The sequence below is a fragment of the Micrasema longulum genome, unplaced genomic scaffold, assembly GCF_059751315.1.
Source record: "Micrasema longulum isolate JH-2025_06_02 unplaced genomic scaffold, ASM5975131v1 h1tg000595l, whole genome shotgun sequence".
Taxonomy (NCBI): domain Eukaryota; kingdom Metazoa; phylum Arthropoda; class Insecta; order Trichoptera; family Brachycentridae; genus Micrasema; species Micrasema longulum.
In genome coordinates, this window is record NW_028277791.1 from 17690 (window position 1) to 40098 (window position 22409).

Sequence of the window (22409 nt, forward strand, 5' to 3'; positions counted from 1 at the left end):
GCCGCTACGACTCGCCGTTTCGGAGATGTGACCGACAAATAAACAAACTCAACACAGGACTTTGGTTCCATGAATTTGGGATTTATGTCTCGATAAATGTAACATGGGTACATTGTGAATAAAATAAGTAAATTAAAAAAAAATAAACACACAAGAATTTTCAATTTATAAAATAAATATAAGCGAATTATTAAAAAATAAATGGGAATAACCCTGCATTAATAAATACACAGGTACATATTTTAAATTATTTATAACGCAAATTATTTTCCATTTGGCAATTCTCGACCTGAGTACCGTCCATTGTTTTGCTGCGAACTGTAGCTAACTTAGTACACAATGGTCATAGAATGGTTTTCGTACGTTTAGGCTCCTCTATAACTTGGCGCATTATTACTCTAAGGTTAATAGACTATTAAACTAAGCCAAAATAATTGTATTTTTATTTTTATTTATCGTATTATCAGAGCTATGATTTTTTTGCGTTTTGTATTTATGGAATAACTTCGCGTGAGACGTCAGAGGTCTTCTCTGTCAGTTCTCCCGATTGGTTCGTTTACGCTAAGCGAACCGGATATCCTTCATCGCTTTCATATCATTGGCTTATTCATATGAACCAGTGCCGTCGTTTAAAGCAGTGCGTTTTTATCAAAATATTTTTTTCGTAAATTTTGAGAAACTTTGTCGTAAAATTTAATGTTTTATTTTTTACCGCGCGCAAGAAAACATTCTTGTACCCAATTTCCCGTAGGGCTGAAGTTCCTCATTGAAGACATGAAAAGATGAAGGCTTTATAGCGAAAATTTAAAAAATGTACTTTTTAAAAATAAAAAGATTTAAAAAAAAAACAAATTAAAGAAAACAAATATTCCAATATTTTGAGTTTGTACAGATGTTTGACAAAGAAATTGCATTTCACCACCAAGTCATAAAGATTCATTAAGATTAACAAATTACAACAGGAATGGAGAAATTTTTAGAGTCGGGAATATGGAAGTATTGGCATTTACAGGACTGGCATAATAATAAAACTAACTGGTCTAGGAAGAAGTTTGAAAATTCAAAAATAGTTTTCAGGCGTTGTCTAGCACGTGAAACAATTCAAGGAGATGAGCCTATTCTCAACAATATAGGTTTCAGCTCTCTAACTTCACTTCAATCAACAGATTGAATAAATATGGATGTTCAAACATAGGCTAAATGGTGTGTGTTACACTGTGTGTAAAATGGCCACTTCAACCAGCCAATGACAGGTCATAAGCCCTGTAAGTGCCTTGACTTCTATATTTCCTTCTCTAAAATGTTTTTCATCTCTGTTGTATCATGTTAATATTAACAGGTCCCTAGGGGTTGAATCCAGTTCATGTCTACCAAAATTTGGATAAACTCAAAACATTGTTTATCCTAGACCCCTGTATTGGTAAACAAAGCCAAAGATATGCATCGCTAGATGCCAAAAGGTAAATGATGATGAAAAGTGCTTTACACCCTACTAGACCATGATGCCCAGCATTTAACAAGACGATGAAAATATTAAAATAAACAAATTTAGTTTTTGATTCATTTGTTTATAAATTTGTATCGACCGATTTTGGGGCTTGAATCATAAGATTTAATATTTTAGTAAGTTCTGATAATAATATCAGGACTTACATTACTAGCTTAGAATTACCCACGTTATGCAAGTGGTAGTATAAATCCTGATGATGAGATTGAAACCTTGAAACCGGTCGACGTATGCCACAAAGTTAAAAATGTTTTTGAATTAAAAATATAAGTTTTTAATGTTTCTCACCTCTACTGGGCAATCCAGCCTCGCCGTTTTAATGATCATGTCCACTATGGCCGTGAATGAGCCCCTCGCGGCGGCCAGAAGGGGCGAGCCCTCGGGGGAGGCGCTGGCGGGGCTGACGGCCAGCCCTCCGAGGGCGGCGCCGGCTCCTTGGGGCAAGCCGTGGCTGGCCCCCGCTGCTAGCAGGGCGCGGCACGTGGCGGCGTCCCCCCGAGACGCCGCCACTTGCATCGGCGTCTCGGAATTCTGAAAATACAAATAAAATTTATGCAATCAAAACATGATATTATTACGAAGCTGCTATTATTTCAGGTCACGGAGAATTTAGGGGTAAACTCCATTATTTTGCTCTCTTTATTTAACTAAGTTGAGAACGCGGTGCGTTAAATAAAACGTCCGAACACGTGTTATGGCATTGTCCTTTGGTGAGGAAAGGAAGGTAATGTCGGACGGTCTGATGGATTTTACATGACCAACCTGAAATCCTGACCTAGTCAAAACAGAAGGAATTCACGATTATTTACTCAATTTGTTGGCTCATGGGTGTTAAGAAGGAAAGATGTGTGGTCTGTAGGACATAGGCTGCTAGAAATAGTTAAGGATTCTGACTGCTATTTAAATATATATGTTAATTTGTAAAAAGAGGAGAAGAAATGTAAGAATAAGTAGATGTTAAATCTATTATCTATCTTTCTGCGTTTAAAAAAACGCAACATTCGGGTGGGAATAGGACAAAGCCAAGAATCAAAAGAAAGAAAGAAAAAAACAGAATTTAGGTTGTGTGTCAGCACGGAAGCGACGCTATTAATATTGTGTTTATATTGCTTTGTGAAGGAAGCAATGCAGACAAACATATAGCGACCAAGTAAAATTATGTCATTATCTTATTTATCAAAATGCATTTGTTTGTTTGTTTATTAAAATCTAATAATGACTTATTAAATAAATGTCTTGTTTTTTTTATATATTCATAAATACTTTGGGGTATAATTTTCAACTGAAATTTTTGTGCTTACTTCGAAAAATACGAAACAATCGACGAAAGAATACGAAGGTCTCACAATTTACATTCTTCTTTTGCAGATTCCCAAAAAGCTGATTTTTTTAGTTGAGTCGTTTTCGTTCTAAAGGTGCAATTTATACGTATGAGTAGATTTTTTATTTTTAAAGTTTTCATTATTTTTTTTACTTAATTTTATAAGAAGATTAATTTTAAAATTTTCAGTTTTATTGTATTTTATTTTTAAATTTTGTCAACCTCTAAGCTTTAAGCACGAGACGGTTTGTATTATAATACACCTAGGTATACCTAGGGTATTCAATGTACATTGCAAAAATACCAACAAATTAAGAATTAAAAAAATTTGCCGTTTACAATTTCTTATTTTTTTAAATTTTATTTATTTATTTAATCCAATATAAAATACAAATACATAGTTAACAAAAATGTTCATACAATATTCAATATATTTTTACTTTTATTCATGGATGTAGCCACTCCACTGGCCCACAGACACGTTCCGGAGTGTCAGTGTATTATTACTTACATACATACTTTCACATCAATTGTGTAAAAATTCAAAAGAAATAAAAAAATAAAAATATACCTACATCGATAAAACGAAAAAAGATTTTCAAGAAACTAAAATTATATTCTTATATATGAAACATATTGCTCAGCTTCCTGTCTAGTCTTTTTAGCAATCCATTTATGGACTCTAGCTTTGAAAATATTATTTTTCATTTTGTTCACCAATATGTCCTTGCTTAAAAAGTTGTATAGCTTAGGGGCCAGAAAAGTATAATGCCTTTGTCCGTAATTTGTTTTTTTATTTACTACGTTATCTTTGTGTTTTATCTTCATACCTAAGTATGTTAAGTATAATTTATTTATTTAATATACACGGCACGCAGTGTCTTACAAAGATACAAATAATATTTAAAATTATTGAACACTTCAATATAATATGAAAATCATAGAAATCAAATTGAAAAATATTATGTTACATAAATATTATTATAATAGAGCAGTTTCGTATAAAGAACATATTACATCTATAAAAAAAAAATTAAACAATGTGTGCAGATAAAATTTTAAAAGGAAAATAATCATCATATTTTTTTCTTTAAGAGGTACAAAATATAAGAATATTAAATACATTTTTTTTTCTCAAAAAAAAAAACAATAAAATACTAATAATAATAAAAATTAAAGTAATTTAAAAAATAAATATACTCTTAAATATGGAACACAATAGTACCCATACAAAAGTAAACATAGAAAGCACTATAATCTAAAAAATGGAAATTACCGTTCACCATCTTTGAAATGATGAAATAGAGTTGATTTATATAAACTGTACTTTATGTGAAAAATATCAGCAACGTCGGAATAGTAATTGCCGAGTACGTAAAGTCGATTCAGAATAGCATTTTATGAGTATACGGTTCGCGAATTGTTGCAACTAAACGGAGGTACTTGGAGAGTCCTTCGTCCAGGTACCTTGAAGTTAAAAAGTGCTAATAGGTTTGGGCAGTTCCATGTAAAGTTTACAACCTTAAATAAATAATAATGTATCGCATAGTATTATAATATAGTACAATGTATAAAAACCGTGTAATATGTATAACTATATTGTTTTTGTATAATTTCTCAATTTTGTAATAAAAAAATGTAATGTTTAAATGTATTGTTCATGTTTATAAAAGGCATTTGTGCCGTGTACACTAATGAAGAAATATAAATAAAGGTAAACAGGAACTAAAAACTAATAATCCATTTCAAGTATAATATCATGCGTACTTATGTAATGTATAAGCTTTTAAGATGGCTGCCGCAATTTCAATTATAAGTGGTATTACAAAATAAACAGAATCTGCTTATTTCTCAATTCTGGTTTGAGGTATTGATTCAATATCCATAAGAAGAAATTCCGAGACTCGAGTTTGTACGTTTTACAGCGCAACATTTCAATAATTCTACAAGTTTAGTAAACTTTGAAGTCAGAAGAAAACAGTGTTCCATGTTTGTTTCGTGGAACTCTCGTATGAATGGCTTTTGATTTGCACTAGAGATGGTGGCAATTAATAATTCAGACTCACCGCATTCAGGCAGTTTAAATCTGCTCCCTTTAATATGAATAATTCAATCACATCAATGTGAGTAGTTTGGCAGGCAATGTGTAGAACGCTATTACCTTCCTGAAAATCAAAACCAAATTTCATCAAATACACCCATGAGAAATTATATAAAATTGAAGTTTATTGCGACGGAGAGGTAAAACATTTTTGAGCAGGAGATGACGGAGGTCCAGGAGTTTACAGGGCTTATGGCCAGTCGTTGGCTGGTCTAAAATAAAAAAAATACAAACACAGCAACGTAATATTGAGATTAAAATCAATGGCAACAGAGAAGGAAAAATGATTTTGATAAGGGAGTTTGGAAGTCTAGGCATTTAAAAGGCTCATGACCTGTCATTCGCTAGCTTAAGTGGCCACATTAAATAGTATATAACAAAAAAATAATCCATAGCTGTAAAGTTGTCAGTGGAAAAACACAGCTTCATCTCCTTAATTATTTTAATTTATTTCAACAGAGAGGGAAAACGTTTTTGAGAAGGGAATATGGAAGTCTACGCTTTTACAGGGCTTATGATCTGTCATTGGCTGGTTTAAGTGTCCACTTTACACAGTGTGTAACATTCACCATTCTGCCCATGTTTGAACATCCACATTTTCTAAACTCGTCCATCTGTTGACTTTTGTGAAGTAAGAGAGCTGAAACCATTATCACGTGGGTGAGATTTATCCGGCTGAACCGGCAAGCATTTGGACATACTCAAACATTGTTCTTAATTATTCTTAGAAGTTATTGTTATATGAGTATGTCAACAGAGATGGAAAAGAAAATAAGGAAGTTTACGCATTTATAAGATTATTATAATAAAATTATTCTAATTAATGATCATTACATTCTATTCTGTTCAAGTTCAGGTTGTTGTGTGTAGCAGTGTATTGAATTAAAAATAACTACAACAATGTTTTAAGTGTGTTCAAATGTTTGCAGACAGGCTGGATTTTCTCCCTAGGGAGTTATTTACATCTAAATTTGTTGTAACAGAGAGGGAAAACATTTTTGAGATGGGAATATGGAAGTCCAGGCATTTACAGGGCTTGTGCAATGACAGGTCAAAAGCCCAGATAATGCCTTGGCTTCCGTTTTACCTTCTTAAAAATGTTTGCTATCATCGTTGCAACAAATTAAGATCTTCATAACTCCCTAGGGAGGAAATCCAGTCTGCCTGCGATCATTTGGACATACGCAAAATATTGTTGAAAGACGTTCTTATTTAATACAGACCCCGATAATTCTCCTTTAAAACAAATTAGTCAAAAATGTATTCGATTTTTATTTGTTTTATCCTCTATTCCCTCGATTTAACGCAAACAGAAAGAAGTATCGAAAGTGGTCGGATACTTCTACTTGACATTTCTTTTGATGGCTTGTAATTAAATAAAATAATGAAGTAACGTTATAAAATAACACGTAAAATAAAAGCAAACAAAATTATCTTTCGAATGACGAATAACCTTTACCATTTTGTTTTACTCTTGGTGCTAATTTTTAAATTTGAAAAAAAAGGACACAACTTGCACCTCATAATTGTATGACGCCTCAACATTTTAAATGGATTTCATTATACCTACCTCATCTTGTTTATTGATTGAAGCCCCAGCACGAAGAAGGCACTCTATTGTTCCCCTGCACCCCAGACTACTGGCCATGTGAAGTGGCGTCCACCCTTTCTGTAAAAACAAAATAAATCATAATGTATGGTCTTTTTTGGGTGTTGGTTGGACACGATCCGACGTTTTGGCTACCGTTGCAGGAAAAACTATTTGTATTGTCAAGAAAATCATGTAATCATATCAGCGCGTTTGCCTACCATGCCAGACGTCTACGGTATGATTCCCAACATGAAATATTTATTTAATTTTTTATTTCAGCAATAAAAAATTTTTAGTCCCTGAACTGGTGCATTTCAATCGCATTCACTCTACTTTCGATATTGCTCTGCCAATTCTGTTTTACTTCTTTACGCGAGTTTTGAGACTAAAAACTAGTTGCGGACTGCCAGTCTAGCTTCGAATGACATATTTTTACTAACAGTGTGATTGTTTACGCATTTACTTTTCTTTCAACATCTTTTTAAACTCTTCCATCTCTTGAAAACATACTTCCTAGATCTACAAATCCTTCTTTTTCTTGTTCGAGATATTATACATTGTTCTAATTATTATGCACTCAGCATCCTTACGTCGCTTTTCAAATATATCACTTTCACTTACTTTTTTTCATCACTAATTCACTTTCCAGGCATACATCGTGCATTCTAGAGATTATTTGTTACAAATCCTCTTTGCGGCTTGCTAAAATACTGCATAATCAGCGTACAACAAACAGCTTCTGTTTCAAAGACAAAAAATAACTTGTTTCCATAATGTGTTCTGCTCTAATAGCACAACACACGACAACAGTGTAAATTTTGGCTAAGTTTTAGATACTCTTTTGTATTTTTTGGTGTTCTGCATAAACCTACTTTACTTTGTCTTTACATACAAATCTCGTTTCCTCTACATTCATTAATCTTCACATATTAAAAATGCTGATTATTTCGACTTCTGACGTGTCCATCTTCAAATCTTTCTTGGTCTTCCTCGATTTTTGTATCTATCAATGTTTTTACCCGTTTTTTTGCGTTCCACTCGCTTTGCATTGCAAAACCAAAGCAGAACTCTTTAATTTATATCGTCCATAGTGCTCGTCTCAGCCTAACAAGGTCTTATAAAAGTTTTAAAAATATATGTATATATTTCCCTTGATTTGCTCTTTTAAGATTAACGTAACATTTCAAGAATTAGCTAACAGGGGTTAAATACCGAATATTAGGTGAAATGGTTTGAAAAATCAATATTTGAAAGGTGGTTTTACACTACAGTATTTCATTGTAGAGTAGGATGGATCACCTTACAATTCATTTAATGTACAATGTAGTGCCCTAGACACCATCGGTGCGGATAAGTGATATAATAATAATGAAGTTTGAAAAATAGTCATTCCTTTCAATAATTCTGTAGCTTGGATCAATGTCGTAAATCGTGATAATTACGGGAAAATGATTATTTAGCAATCATTTTGCATTATAATAAACTGTTGGATGTCTTTGATAATAAATATTAATAATGGACATTACCACTCATGTGTGTTTGTAAAAGATAATTCAAAATACAAGTTTTTTAATCGAAATCAACTCTCTACAAAATGGTGGGATAAAAATATATTTATATATATATATTTTTTCATTTTTTTTTTCTTCTAATCATTACATAGGTTTCAGTAGATGTGAATAAAAACAGAAAAAAAGTAATTAAAAAAATCCACTTAGGTATAGCCTGTATGTGTGAATATTGATTTAATCAGTTTACGTGACAGCACGATTTTAAAAACAAAATTACAAATACATACTGACACGTACTTGCATACACATATGTAAAAAAAACACAATATATTTATTTATTTGACACTTTATATACATATACAATAAATATACATATAAGGGCGGGGATATTGCCTTAAGGCAATTTCTTACTACCTACCCAAACCGTTCAGTTTAAGAAAATTATAAATACATGGAAATATTGAATCTTACAATTTTATACAAAAATTAAAAGCAAAAATTAAAAAAATATATATATTTTATAAAAAAAAATAACAGTTTACTATGAAGAGAGGAGAGGCGATGTGAAGGAAAGAAGAAGGATAAAGAAACAATTTCAATATTTAGATAGTGACATTTCAATCTTGACTTAAATTGTAAATAAAGAAGGAGCGTCTCTAACATTAATGGGTAGAGTATTCCACAATCGAGCGGCTACTACTGTGAAAGAGGAGGCAAAAAAATAGAGGCGATGACAGGGTATAAAGGGTTCTCTCGTTACTTGAACGAAGAGATAGTCCGTGTTGTGAAAGAGGTTGGATGAGCTCTCTCAGATAAACAGGCGAAGTGGGATTATTTAAAATATTGTGAAGAAGTGATAGAATGTGAATGTTTCTTCTATGCCTGATACTGAGCCAGTGTAGTTGCGTGCGTTACTCGGTTATGTGGTCAAATTTGCGAAGATTAAAGATATAACGAATACAAATATTCTGCAATCGTTCTAACTTATCAACAATTCAGAGCTAGCATCTGAATAATATACATCCGTGTAGTCAAGGAGTGGAAGAAGTAAGCTCTGGACTAATGTTTGCTTAACATTAATTGGCAAGAAATTCTGTAATCTTTTAAGTGAGTGCAAACTGCTATAAAGTTTACGACTAACTTCGTTAACCTGATCGTGCCTTCCTAAATGCTTATGAATGATAATACCTAAGTAATACCAATATAAATGTTTTAGTACAAAAAATAAAATAAAAAACAAAAAATAACATATTTTGCTAACAATTTAGATAAAGAAATCAAGAAAATCTCTTTCCATGACCCACTTTTCACCATATTTTTAAAAGGTGCGATTGATTAAATGGGCATATGAAATCTGACATTGACCATCTTAGATCCAAGTTACGGAATTATGTAGTGTCCTGAAAATCGAAGCCATGTACACAATGCGCGTGTCTACAAGTTTTAAGAATGAAGTGCGGAATGATTTCAGTATCTAAATAATTTAGGTTGGTTTATATCTTGTAATTATGCCTAGTATGTATAGTTTTGAATGTATTCGTGTAGGTCAAATTATTTGTATGATTATGAGTTTACATTGATTACGTACGAGTAGTATGTGAGTTTGCTAAATCAGTTTTTGCCAAATCTAAATTCTAATTAGATGGAGTTCTGCTGCATTTGTGCATGGGAGCAAAGTATGGAATTCGAAAAAAACAATGACGAAAGTCCGCCAAATGCAGTCGAAATGCAAATGGCAGCAAAAAATGCCTTAATAGATTTAATATGCGAATTTTGACGGATACACAAAACGAGGAAGACCGAGAAAGACAATTCTAAATTCAACAAATACTTAAAGAGGGACATATCAAATGTCAGAGTAATCGTGGTTTGTGCATTAAAAGACGTATAATTATAGAAACCAAGTGTGCATACAGAGTAACGTGGTGTTTTATCCACTCTGCATGGCTCCACTAAGAAACGGCGTGTTGGTTTGGATTCAGTTGTGTCATATGGGAACACTCATTTTTCTAATTCAACAAGTAAACTAATTATTTTGTGCTTCTTACATCATTCTGCCAATCCGGTTCACTGCCGTGTTCCAGCAGCATCTTGACGATATCTTTGTGCTGAGAACTGGTGGCCGCATGGAGTGGTGTATCCCCAGCAGCGTCCTTGGCAAAAGAATGAGCACCACATTCCAGGAGACACAAGACGGTCTCTTGATGACCACCAGAGCATGAGGAGTGAAGAGGAGTATGAAGAAGCTAAAATTAAAGAAACGTGTCTTTGATTCGTCGTCAAGTTTGATAAATGAGATCAAAACGAGTCAAATTCGGCAAAAGATCAAAACAACAAAAACATGTACAAAGTTTAATAATTAAAGTGAAATAAAAAAAAACATCAATATTCGCAACAAAAGAATGATTTCAAATTTTTAATGTTCCATCAATTGACAGAATATACATAAAAAAAAACAATTTAAAAAATATATAAAGAGAATAAAAAAAATGTATACATTAAATTATTCACGTAGACGCTAATATTATATTAATTTGCCAAAATTTAAAACTAAACATTTTGAACAAATTTATGCATATCAGAGAATAAATTTCTGCAACAATTTTCCTAAAATATATGTATATTTTGTACCTAAATTATTAATATTGTAATCTCACAGCAAGCACAAAAGGTTGGTTCTTTTTTGGTGTAGTATTTTGTTTCGGTTTTTGTTTCTGTACTTTTGCTTTATTATGTATTTCTTTTTGTTAACATGTAACTTTTTTATTATATTAAATTTAAAAAAATGTCTTGATTTAAATAATCGGATAATATGTCTCTCATGTGCTCTTCATAAAATTTCATAATGCATTCAAATTAAATCAAATGACCATACCATCATGATAAACTTCATAAGAACAGTTTCAAATAGTCTTGTCAAATATAACTCTAACAATATTCAATCTTGGATGCCCAAAAACTATTTGATGATTTATCCAAATTTGTTTAAGCTTATCAACATTCAGCCTGTGTTTAGTTTTTTTAACTAAAAAATAATAAATGTGTTTAAACACTTTCACATTAACTAGTGTTCTTACCTTGTCGGTAGAATTAACGTCTGCTCCTGCTATAGCCAACCGCTGAACAATACAAAAATGTCCTGTCAGAGCCGCATGGTGTAGTGCACTATGTCCTTCAACATCTTTAGCATCGAGTCCTGGAATTGTCTCATTCTCTGCGTCCCTCGTCCTTGCTTTCAAGTTTTCTAATTTGAATTCTTTCATTTTTTCTTGTGATGCTTCTTGATCTTCTCGTGGACTTATTTCATCGTTAAGAGTTATGGAATACTTGGCCTGTGTTGTTTACTTCGAACTACCTTTGGCTCGTGCCCGCTTCCTTCTAGAACTTTCAAAACTAGCTCAAGTACTTCCAATTTGGCTCTTTTATTTCTTGCAGCGCACATCAGTAATGTTTGTTGTTGCTATGAAAAAAATATAATACGTAAGTTTTTTATGGTTCAATAATTATTGTTCTTCGATTATAGATACCAGGTCGTGCGGTGGTGTTTTTGATTAGGGAAGCAATTAATATAAACGTAAATGGTACATAATAATATACACTGTCTTAAGAAATTAAAGACAAACTAAATATTATATACATATGATTAGAAATAGTAACAATAATTTTACAAATCTAGTAATAAATCATCCAACTTAACTATAATATATATTATAATAAGTAACTGCGAAGTTTTTGTGGCATTATATTTTATTTGACTAAAATGCAGTGAAACCAAAATATATATTATCTTGTTAAAAAACATGACTTTTCAACAAAAAAGAATTGGTCATTATTTGAACCCGAAAAATCAACATGTAATATGTAGTAGATTATAAACTTTTTGCTTATAAGAAATCAATAATATATTGATGTAATGTTTGAATTAAATTCTACATTTTATTTTGAAACAATCAATCACCAAATATTAATTATAATATTATGCTCAGCGCCAAAATACCAAAATCGCATCTGGGCTGCGCGGCGCGGTGCGACGTTGCGTTCGCATCACATGTAAACTACATGGAAAATAATATATTGGTATGTTTCGATTGATTCCGTTGCTCAGTGAAAGTCTGCGACTGCACCCGGACTGCGCGTTCAGTACGGCGCTGGAACGAAATTTCGAATATGCTTCCATCGCGATTGTTCTTTAAATTGACACCCAGCCAGCCAGTAGCAAGTAGTACGCGCATGACAGCGCTGGTAAATGGACGCGCTGGGAGGTTATGTTTTTTACAAGGCAATATTAAAATTCCTCCGCAATTTATCGCGACTATTAATACAATTATTATTACATTATTTGTTTAGAGTAATCTAAATATAAAGCATTACGACTGATAAGTAATGTATTAAACATGCTATTTTATAAACATTATTTGTCTAAATTTAGGAGAACCAATGATTCCATGCGTTCTATGAATGGACCGCGCATGATAGATACAAAAACCATTATTAAGATGACCTGGCATTTTTAACTAGGTTCTCCGATATGAATATTTATATCCTCAATATTTATTTGTTTTTCCTCTTTGAACGTCGAATTGCAAATTGTAGGTAACGACAATATATCGCTAGGAGAGTATCAATCAATTCGAATAAAAAACAAATTTTGAACCGGGATGTGGTCCTGTGGTAAGTGTCCCATTCCCAGTTCCTAATATTAAGTTTATGGTGGTGTTAGTTACCTACTAAACGTCGGGTTATGCCAACTGCCTTGCCAAATATTTATCCGCGTTGATGTCGTTCCGTAAAAATCGTCTCGTGAGAACGTTTTTTACTTCACGCCTCGTTTTGAATAAATCTTCAGACTAACATGGTACATGTAATGAACAGATAAAGTAAAAGATTGTATTGACAGTTTTATTATCTTTTATGAATACAAAAGATACAATATATAAACTTAACTAAACTTAATATAATAGAGAATGGAAATACTTAATAATAACTCTAGGAATCTAATTTGTAAAACGTAAAATAAAGCCAATAAGAAAAAATATGAAATCGTCACAATTAATAATTAATCAAATTTTTGTCACCAGCCAAAACGCTTCTCTCGTGTCCGTCAATCGGACTTGGCGCGCGACGTCACGTGTGAAGTCTATAGTGTTGCTACAAGTTATTTAAAACTTGTTGAAAATACCCCCAAAATTGAAATATTAGGATAAATCATAAGAACGCAAATATTTTTTTTCCTTTAAAAATAAATAAATATAAACAATCACAGAAAATGCGGATTTATACACAATAACATTTTTTTTGCATGCATTAAATTATAATAAATGTAATACTGTTACAAACATTAAAAAAATCTAACAAAGAAATTTAAGTTCTGATATATAAAAGCATTAAGCTGCTCAATCCCATCCATGTTTTTAATGAAACGAGATTGAAAACATAATTACTTAGCTTTTTTAAAGCTCAAAAAACACCATGGTATTTGAAATACTTGATATTACATTGTCGAAGCTATTCCTCTGAGAGAACGTACGTAAGAGTATTTTTTAATTAAAGGAGGGAGTTTTTGTTTTACGGACATATTTTTTTTGGTAAAAAAACAGCACAACTCTCGAATAGAGGTGAAAAATCATGTAAAAGAATACCCGGTGGGTTACAAGTATCCCGACTTTGGTATTATACTTTATTACTTTGTCGCTGTGGGTTCAGCCCCAAGAGACGGTTTCACAAAAATGATTTTGTAATAAGACTTGTAAATGTGTGTAGTACAAAGCAAATGCTAAAGCACATAGGTATTTTAGCTCGCTGGTGTTTTTGTATTTCATTTTTAAAACTTTGTTTACTTAAAATATTACTACTTTAATTTTTTTCCTTGGATACGAGTTGTTGTATTTGTATTTTACTATGACGCGTCAAAAACATTGTGTATATACATGAATAGTTAAAGATTTTTGCCTATATTATATGTACGTGAAAAAAAGTTATGTACATAGAATTAAGAAAAGTCTAGAAACCCCATACGTACATAAAACAGAGGGCGACTCAACTACTCATAAATGAGTAGGTTTACGTTTTGACCCATTAGTTTCTTTGTAGACGTCGCTCAGTACGCAACTTCTGATTCGAATTTAACCATGCGGTGTTGTGTCCTTAAAAAGTGTAGAAATACTGCTAGGATCTTAAAGAAACAGGATGCAATCACATTTCATGTGTTATTATCAAATGAATGTGTTTGTTACAAATGCATTACTTAAAAATTGAATTATTTTTCCATCTGTCAGATTGTCAAAGAAAGAAAATGGAAATTTCGTTAGTGTTGCCAAGGTAGTAAGAAGTTTTACCCTACTTTGCTCATATAATAAGAGAAATAATGAAAATTGAACTTTAGATTAAACAACGCCGTGGTGGACATTTGGCCAACATTATCTTTAATACATTAAATATTATTTAACATGATATAAAAATATCCGTTATCTATAAAATAAAATTTGTTTTATATTTTAAGTTCAAAGTTCATTAATTCAATTACCCTTATTAAATGACCCTTTATTTATCTAATCTGTTGTGTCAATCAATGTTTCCGAGTGCACAATAAAATTTTAGAAAAATTGACTAATTGTTTTTTTTACCTTACATTTGTGTTATGGTTATATTCTTCGCGATCTGGCAATATTACTCGGTGACTTCAAGTATGCGCGCGGTGAAAGTGTGTCTAAATGGGGGAATTATTGGACACAGTCCGATGTATTCAAATATGATTCTACGCTCCTTCTGGACTATTTTTATTTTTATGGTTTTATATATATATATTTAAAAGTCTTATTAAAAGTGCCAGGTCACTCTAGATAGCCTTAATAAGTACTCTGCATGCATGGGTTTAAAAACCCATGTACTGTGTAACATTTTGAGCCTTGATGCTCGAAATCTCACGACATCGAAAGGGTCGAGACATTCAAATATCTGGGAGTACCTATAAGTTACAGAATATGGCAGCTTTCAAAAAGAGCTGGGAGTGCAGCTAGGAGTAGCAGGCGCCATATGCAACAGGATAAAGGCTCTCTGGAGATCGGATATTTACTCGGCGAAAACCAAATTCCGCCTATATAACGCCTGCATAGCACGTATCCTTCTCTGTGGATGCGACTCGTGGCACCTAACTAGGACCCATAACAGCAAAATACTGATTTTTGAGAATAGGTGTATCAAAAAAGGATCTTGGGTGTGCGGTGGTTTGACTTTGTGCGGAATGAAGTAATAAGAGAACGGACGCAGTAAACTCCGGTGACAACTGTCACTAAGCGGAGGAAATACGGTTGACTTGGCCATGTTCTGCAGATGGCTCCTGAGAACCTTAACCAAGCTTGCATACTTTATAAAGCATCAGGTTCATTTCAGAACTGAGGGATGCGAACGTGACTTGGGAGGATGCAGAGGCGCTGGCAGTCGACAGAGATGCCTCGGAGATCTTGGTGGACACCATATGCTCCAACTAGGGAGCGGACATGGCATGATGACGAAAAATGCCATTTATTATCAAATTTATATCAAATCAAAAATGAAATTATTATCCATTGGGTTTTATTGCCCTTTAAAGTCAAGACCTTTCCAATGAAATTTTTGCTAGTAACGAAGACAAGTAATGCTTTTAAACTGGCTGATATAACGATTAAGTCAACTAAAATTATATAAAAAATAACATTTTAGTTACATTTATATATAAGAAAATCAACTTTATTTTTTTAATCCCAAAATGAAGTAAAAAATTGCACTTAACCGTTTTATACTCTTTTAACAAGTCGATTAGAATTTAGTTTTTATTTTGACAAAACGACTTATGTATTTTCACAAAGCTTTTTCGTAGCAAATTTTCACATAAACCCTTTCGACAACCTCTCTACAACTTCCGAAAATCGAATCACTTTAAAAGCCTTTGTCTACCTGTAATAAATTGAATTTAACTTGTAACGTATTTCTAGTTAATTGGCAGTAAAACTCGTAACATACAGGGTTATCAAAACGATATTCAGTTTTATACCCCTATATTTCTTGAAGATTACGTATCGTCCTGTAAGTAACAACACTGCATAAATCATTTTTGTTATTTTTACAGAACCATAAAAAAGCTGCTTATTTAGTTAAAAAGCTCAACTAGTTTACGCCTTAAAATAATTGTTTATCCATAAACTGTCGCCTATACACAAAGTATGAGAATATCGTAACAATATTTATTTTATTTTATTTTATTATCATATTATATTACATACGCAAAATTATAATTTATACAAAGTTGCTTTGACTGCCTTAGAGTTATTAACCCAGTTCTAAGACAGTAAAATTTTTTTTTGAAAAAACTGTTGTCAATATATAGAAACAGTCATAAAAATAGCGGACAAAATTTTTTTTAAATAAAAATGGAGTAAAAACATTGTTAAAATGTAGTAAAAAAATGAAGCAAAAACATAGTAAAAACAAAGTAATAAATGTAGTAAAAACATAGTAAAAAACATTAACAAAATATAAATATGTATTTAAAAATATTTTAAAACTCAGTAAAATGCGAAATAAAAACAGAACACATAGTAAGAAACAAATTTAAAGTCATAGTTATAAAATAAATGTAGGTATGTATATAGCAAAAAGCATATTTAAAAAAACATAGCAAAATACCAAGTAGAAAGAGAAAAAAAAAACACAGTAAAAAATAAAGCAAAAGATGTAATAAAAAAATGCATAGTAAAAAAAAAATAAAAACGTCGTGAGGATCTTAAAAAATTAAATCAGTAAAAAACTAAAAATATATGTTAACAATTCAAATTAAAACATGTGTTGGCCATCTAACAGCCACCATCAACCCCTCAGACGCAACATTCATACACAACTTTCTAAAACGAGACAAGGACAGTCGATACAAATAAACCAGTACCTTAATCACAATTAACTATCGACGTGCTAATAAGCGTCGTGATAACAATTTCTCACCGTGGTTGTTTATCGAATTCGCGATCAAAATGAAACATCCCCGAACAACAAATATTCAATCGTTTCGCGATGTATTATCCTGCTGCGCAAGCACACATCTGGATTTCTCCGGTGTAAATATGGAAAATATTCCAAAACTAAAATTTTTATTTATTATTTATGATGCTTTTTATTGCGTTTAGCCGGGGGCGGCGGTTGGCAAGCCAAATGTCAAGAAAAACAGTCGCCATAGTCATAATTGTAATTTAATTTTTACTTTTTTGTATTAGATACTCCCGACTTTTTTGCAAGTACAATAAAATATTGTATTATTTTTTATAGTAAACGCTGATTTTTCGCTAATAAACTGTATTAATTTTATTTTTTTATTAAAGAAGAAGAACATGAACAGAAAATAAAAAAAAGGAAAATAATGAAACCCACTAAACGGCGAAACCGGCTTGTCAGCAGGTCTTATTTTTCCTTTACAAAGAGAAACATTAGAGAAATTATATAAATTTAAAAAGTGATATAAACAATATTAAGAACTAAAAGCATACCTAATTTTTATTTATTTCTAATATTTGTTTTAATTACCCTGTTCATACAGCACTAATTTACATTATATTATATACTCGACTTAAGATCCAAATTCCTAAGTAATTGCCTATAGAGAACAGACTTTATATCGGCTTGGGCTGTTCGGAACTGACTAACTAAATTACAAAGAGTAGATATGGGGTTTACTAGACCTATTTACGACAACCAATATTCACTTATATATGGGTCTCTCGTGCAAACATAGTTATTAAAGCACTAGATTAATCAATACACAATGCATTGTTATTAATTTGATACGGATTTGCGCGGTAGACTAGAATGCAATATAACATCAACCGCAAAATCTAATTTAGACATGTATTAAGTATCTAATGAATGTCTTAGATGTAAAGGTATTTTATGTACATATTTTCCATACTTACTTTGGTTTAAACCATTTTTAACTCAATTTCTTTAAAATATAAAAATACCGGGTGTTTTGACAGCTTTTTTCAAATAAAGAAACACGTATTTTTGATTTAATACAGAATTTAAGTTAAATTGACGTCACAAAGTGTTGAAATCCGACTCGTAGATTGAGAAACAATGAAGTACTGTTCATCGATCAGCATAGAACAAACTATGGCCTAAATTCTCCAATGACCCGTCTTTGTCGTATTGTTAACTCAAGACAAGATCTGGACTTTTTTGGTTTAAGTTTACAACGATTTAAACGAGCACCAAATAAATAGTCCAGATCTTGTCTCGATGTCCCTCATGTTTATCAATGCTTCTTTTCTTTTTTTTAAATGTTTTAAACTATTCTTTTATTGTAATATTTAAACCTTATAAATTGTATACATGGACAATGTCCGTTAATAAATAAATAAATAAATAAATAAATAAACAAATAAATAAATAAATAAATAAATAAATAAATAAATAAATAAATAAATAAATAAATAAATAAATAAATAAATAAATAAGTAAATAAATAAATAAATAAATAAATAAATAAATAAATAAATAAATAAATAAATAAATAAATTAATAAATAAATAAATAAATAAATAAATAAATAAATAAATAAATAAATAAATAAATAAATAAATAAATAAATAAATAAATAAATAAATAAATAGATAAATAGATAAATAGATAAATAGATAAATAGATAAATAGATAAATAGATAAATAGATAAATAGATAAATAGATAAATAGATAAATAGATAAATAGATTAATAGATAAATAGGTAAATAGATAAATAAATAAATAAATAAAAAAATATTAAAAAAAAAAAAAAAAAAAAATGCTTCAAAGAATTCTCAAGTGTCAAAGGACTATGAAATAATTGAGTTTTTCTACTGAAGTTTCTTGGCGGAACTGAATTTAATTATAATAATAAAAATATTTTATAGTTTTATTCCACTTTTGTTTATATATGTATTTTTTAATAAATTTTTTACCAGTGACCGGGTTTCGTCATGACCGACACCAGTCTGACGATGTCGATCACTGGTAAAAAAATATTTAAAAAATATATAAATAAATAAAAGTGGAATAAAACTATAAAGTATTTTTATTATTATGAGTATGAAATACGTTGAAACAATAAGGAATTATGTGTCTTTTTTTATTTGTTAAAAGACAGTTAAACCAAACAAAAAAAAACATTTATTTTTATTTATCGTATTATCAGCGATATGATTTTTTTTAAAGTTTTGTATTTCTGAAATAACTCCGCATGTGACGTCAGAGGTTCTTCTCTATCAGTTCTACCGATTGGTTCGTTTACGGTAAGCAAACCGTATATCCTTCACAGCTCTCATATCATTTGTTGGTTCATATGAACCAGTGACGTCGTTCAAAGTGTAATAGTGCGTTTTGATTAAAATATTTTTTATTATTTTTTCGTACATTTTCACGAAAAATTGCACTACAATTTAATGCTTAATTTTTTACCGCGCGCAAGAAAACATTTTTTGTATCCAATTTCCCGTAGGGGTGAAGTTCCTCATTGTTTTGCTCCTCATTTTAACAAAGCGCAAAGTATGTTTTTAATAGCAAGGATAAATATTTTTTTAATATGTTAATATCCTCATATGATTATTTAAAAAGGATTCATTATAACTTAATTCATTATACATCTAATAGAAAAAAAAAATAGCAGACTTTGTTTTCATATTTAAATTTATTTCAACAGAGGAAAAATATTTTTGAGAAGGGAATATGGAAGTGTAGGCATTTACAGGGCTTATGACCTGTCATTGGCTGGTTTAAGTGGCCATTTTACACACTGTGTAACATTCACCATTCTGCCCATGTTTGAATATACACATTTCCTCAACTCTTCAAACTGTTGACTTTTGTGAAAAAGAGCTGAAACCTTTAAAAAGTCTGGCAAAAAGTACCAAGCGAAGGAACTGAAAAAAGGGTACTCGCAAGGTTTTGCTCTTGACCTGATAAAGCTCGGCCAAAATCAAGTGAGGGTTATATCTGGAGCTCTTACAGGGCGCAGATTGAATGAACACCTTGCTAGAATTAACCTTCCCGAAACTTCTAGATGTAGGTTCTGCAGTGCAGATGAGGAAACACCTTTACACATTCTATGTAAATGTGATGCTTTACATCATAAAAGGAGCCTTATCCTCGGGGGACCACTGGTTAAACCTAAGGATGTTGAAGAGTTCGCCCCCTACCCAATAGCTCTATACTTTACGGATCTGGGCTTGGAGCGGAAGATTTAGCGAAATGTAAACTCTCGCCTTCCACACAGTAGCCATGCTCTTTGTACACCTAGCCTTGGAAGGCGAGAACTATTTACGGGAACCCGTCACAATAGATATTTACAGGTCGCAGTGACGTCAGGAGCTTACTTAGCACTGAACCCCACCACGAAGAATAAGAATGAGGTGGACCAGAAAGTCAATTCTTTGAGTATTGATAATAATGAAAACAAAAATAGTTGGTCGAGTGGCGGCAATATGAACGCGAGGCATATAATTTTATGTTTTTTTTCCTTTCCGTTTTTATGGTTTTATTTTGCATGTTATTACAGATTGTCTAGTCGGTAACGTGTACTTTTAATTTTATATGCGCCCGTCTTTTCATTACCCATAAAAAATCCCATTACGCGCGGCATAGAGGCTCTAAAGAGAATATAACTGCTCACCCCGGATATAAATAAGCTTTAGCGTTCTAGTAAGTCAGATTTCTTGCTTCTATTTCCAGGAATCGTACCTAGAACATCTTGTGAACATTTTATTTCATTGCAACCATAATCAGCGCTTCTCCACAGTTATTTGATTATTGATTGATATATTATATGGTAACGAATCAGGTTGTAGTCCCGTGGCTAGAGTTGCGGACTCACGGATCAGAGGCCAGAGATTCGAACCCCACCCTACCCCAACTCGATTTCCATTTTCGAATGGCGAGTTATTGAAAATGGCCACGAAAAATGAAATATTTAGATAAATCATAATAACGCTAATATTTCTTTAAAAAAAAAATTACGCATTTTCCTTTAAGCCATTCAAATAAAACAGTATTTACATTTTTGAGAAGGGAATATGGAAGTCTAGACATTTACATGTTTCATGACTGTCTTTCTCTGGCTTAAGTTGAAAATTCACCATTTTGCCGATGTTTGAACGTACACATTTTTAAAAACTTTTCCATCTGTCGATTTTTGTAATCCAATAATCCAATCGGATAATATATTTTTTTTTAATGACTATAATGGATTGTCATTCGCCCAAACCCAAATTGAATCATCTGCTCCACAAATATATAGTTTATGTTATTTTTTTGTTCTTTTATTGTACGTTTTATAATATAAATAATAAATGTGTATATAAATTAAATATGAATTGAAATACGTAGTATTTAAAACTGTCTGAACATTATGTTAATTAGCTCTGTATATTAAGTCTTCTTTGTTTATTCTCTCATGTGAAAAAAAAAAAAGTATATTTTTTAAGTGTCCCCGGCACGGGTAACCCCTAGTGAGGTCAAATGATTTTTAATTTTAATATTTGTTTATAATTAAAAAAATAAATGAATAAATCAATATGATTTTGTGATACAAGTAAATTGAGGCGATACTGACAGAATGCATTCAGTCAACAGTCTTTATATATTTAAAATATTTAAAAATACAGGTGGTAGATGTTGATATGAAATTTAATGCTGTGCCTTGAAAAAAAATTACTCTTTTATAGTTTAAAAAAAAATTAAAATAAAAGAAAATTGTGGGAGAAATAATGCGTTGAAATGATAAAAAAGCTTCAAATGTGATTGTTTTGGAACTTGTTTTATTGACTCAAAGCATTCTGTCAGTAATACAGTTTTTGCTACCATTCGTATTTGTACTACGGTCTCATGTCCTGAAGATGAATGACAATATTCGACGAAGGCCTTCCATATAAATTGCTGAACTCCCAGTGAAAGGGGCAGTTAAAGTAGTAGAGAAATATTTAACTAAAATCCCGATACATGCAATTGAAAAATTTCAAAGATAACTCGTTTATTGACAAAAATTTCGACTTTCGCTGTTGATTTTTGTGAAGTAAAAGATCTGAAACATTTATTGATGTGGGTAAGATTCATCTGACTGAATGAGGAAGTATAGGGAAATTAGATATAAAAATATTTTCTTACGCGCGGTAAAAATAAGAGCATTAAATTTATAGTACAATTGTACTTCTTGAAAACGTATGAAAAAATTTATCAAAATGATTTGAATAAAAATGAACTACTTTGAACGACGTCAGTAGTTCTTTCGAATCAACCAATAATAGAGTGTTGTGATAGGTTTACGGTAAACGGAAAGCTATTTTATCAATCAGTAGTACTCACAAGACAACTTGTCGTCACACGCGG

General features: G+C 31.5%; 1 protein-coding gene across 1 annotated transcript in view; it reads right to left on the reverse strand.

Moving 5' to 3' along the window:
• The window catches only part of LOC148280311 (uncharacterized), a gene marked incomplete at its 3' end in the record, with an annotated part of 79891 nt that overhangs the window by 16568 nt on the left and 40914 nt on the right, over window positions 1-22409 (reverse strand). Inside the window, exons 4-9 of the mRNA XM_088228567.1 lie at window positions 11377-11491; window positions 11109-11317; window positions 10080-10277; window positions 6500-6598; window positions 4895-4993; window positions 1796-2038 (exon numbers count right to left, since the gene is read on the reverse strand). Of these exons, the coding sequence (XP_088084693.1) occupies window positions 1796-2038; window positions 4895-4993; window positions 6500-6598; window positions 10080-10277; window positions 11109-11317; window positions 11377-11491 (963 nt within the window). The remainder of the gene's footprint in view (window positions 1-1795; window positions 2039-4894; window positions 4994-6499; window positions 6599-10079; window positions 10278-11108; window positions 11318-11376; window positions 11492-22409) is intronic.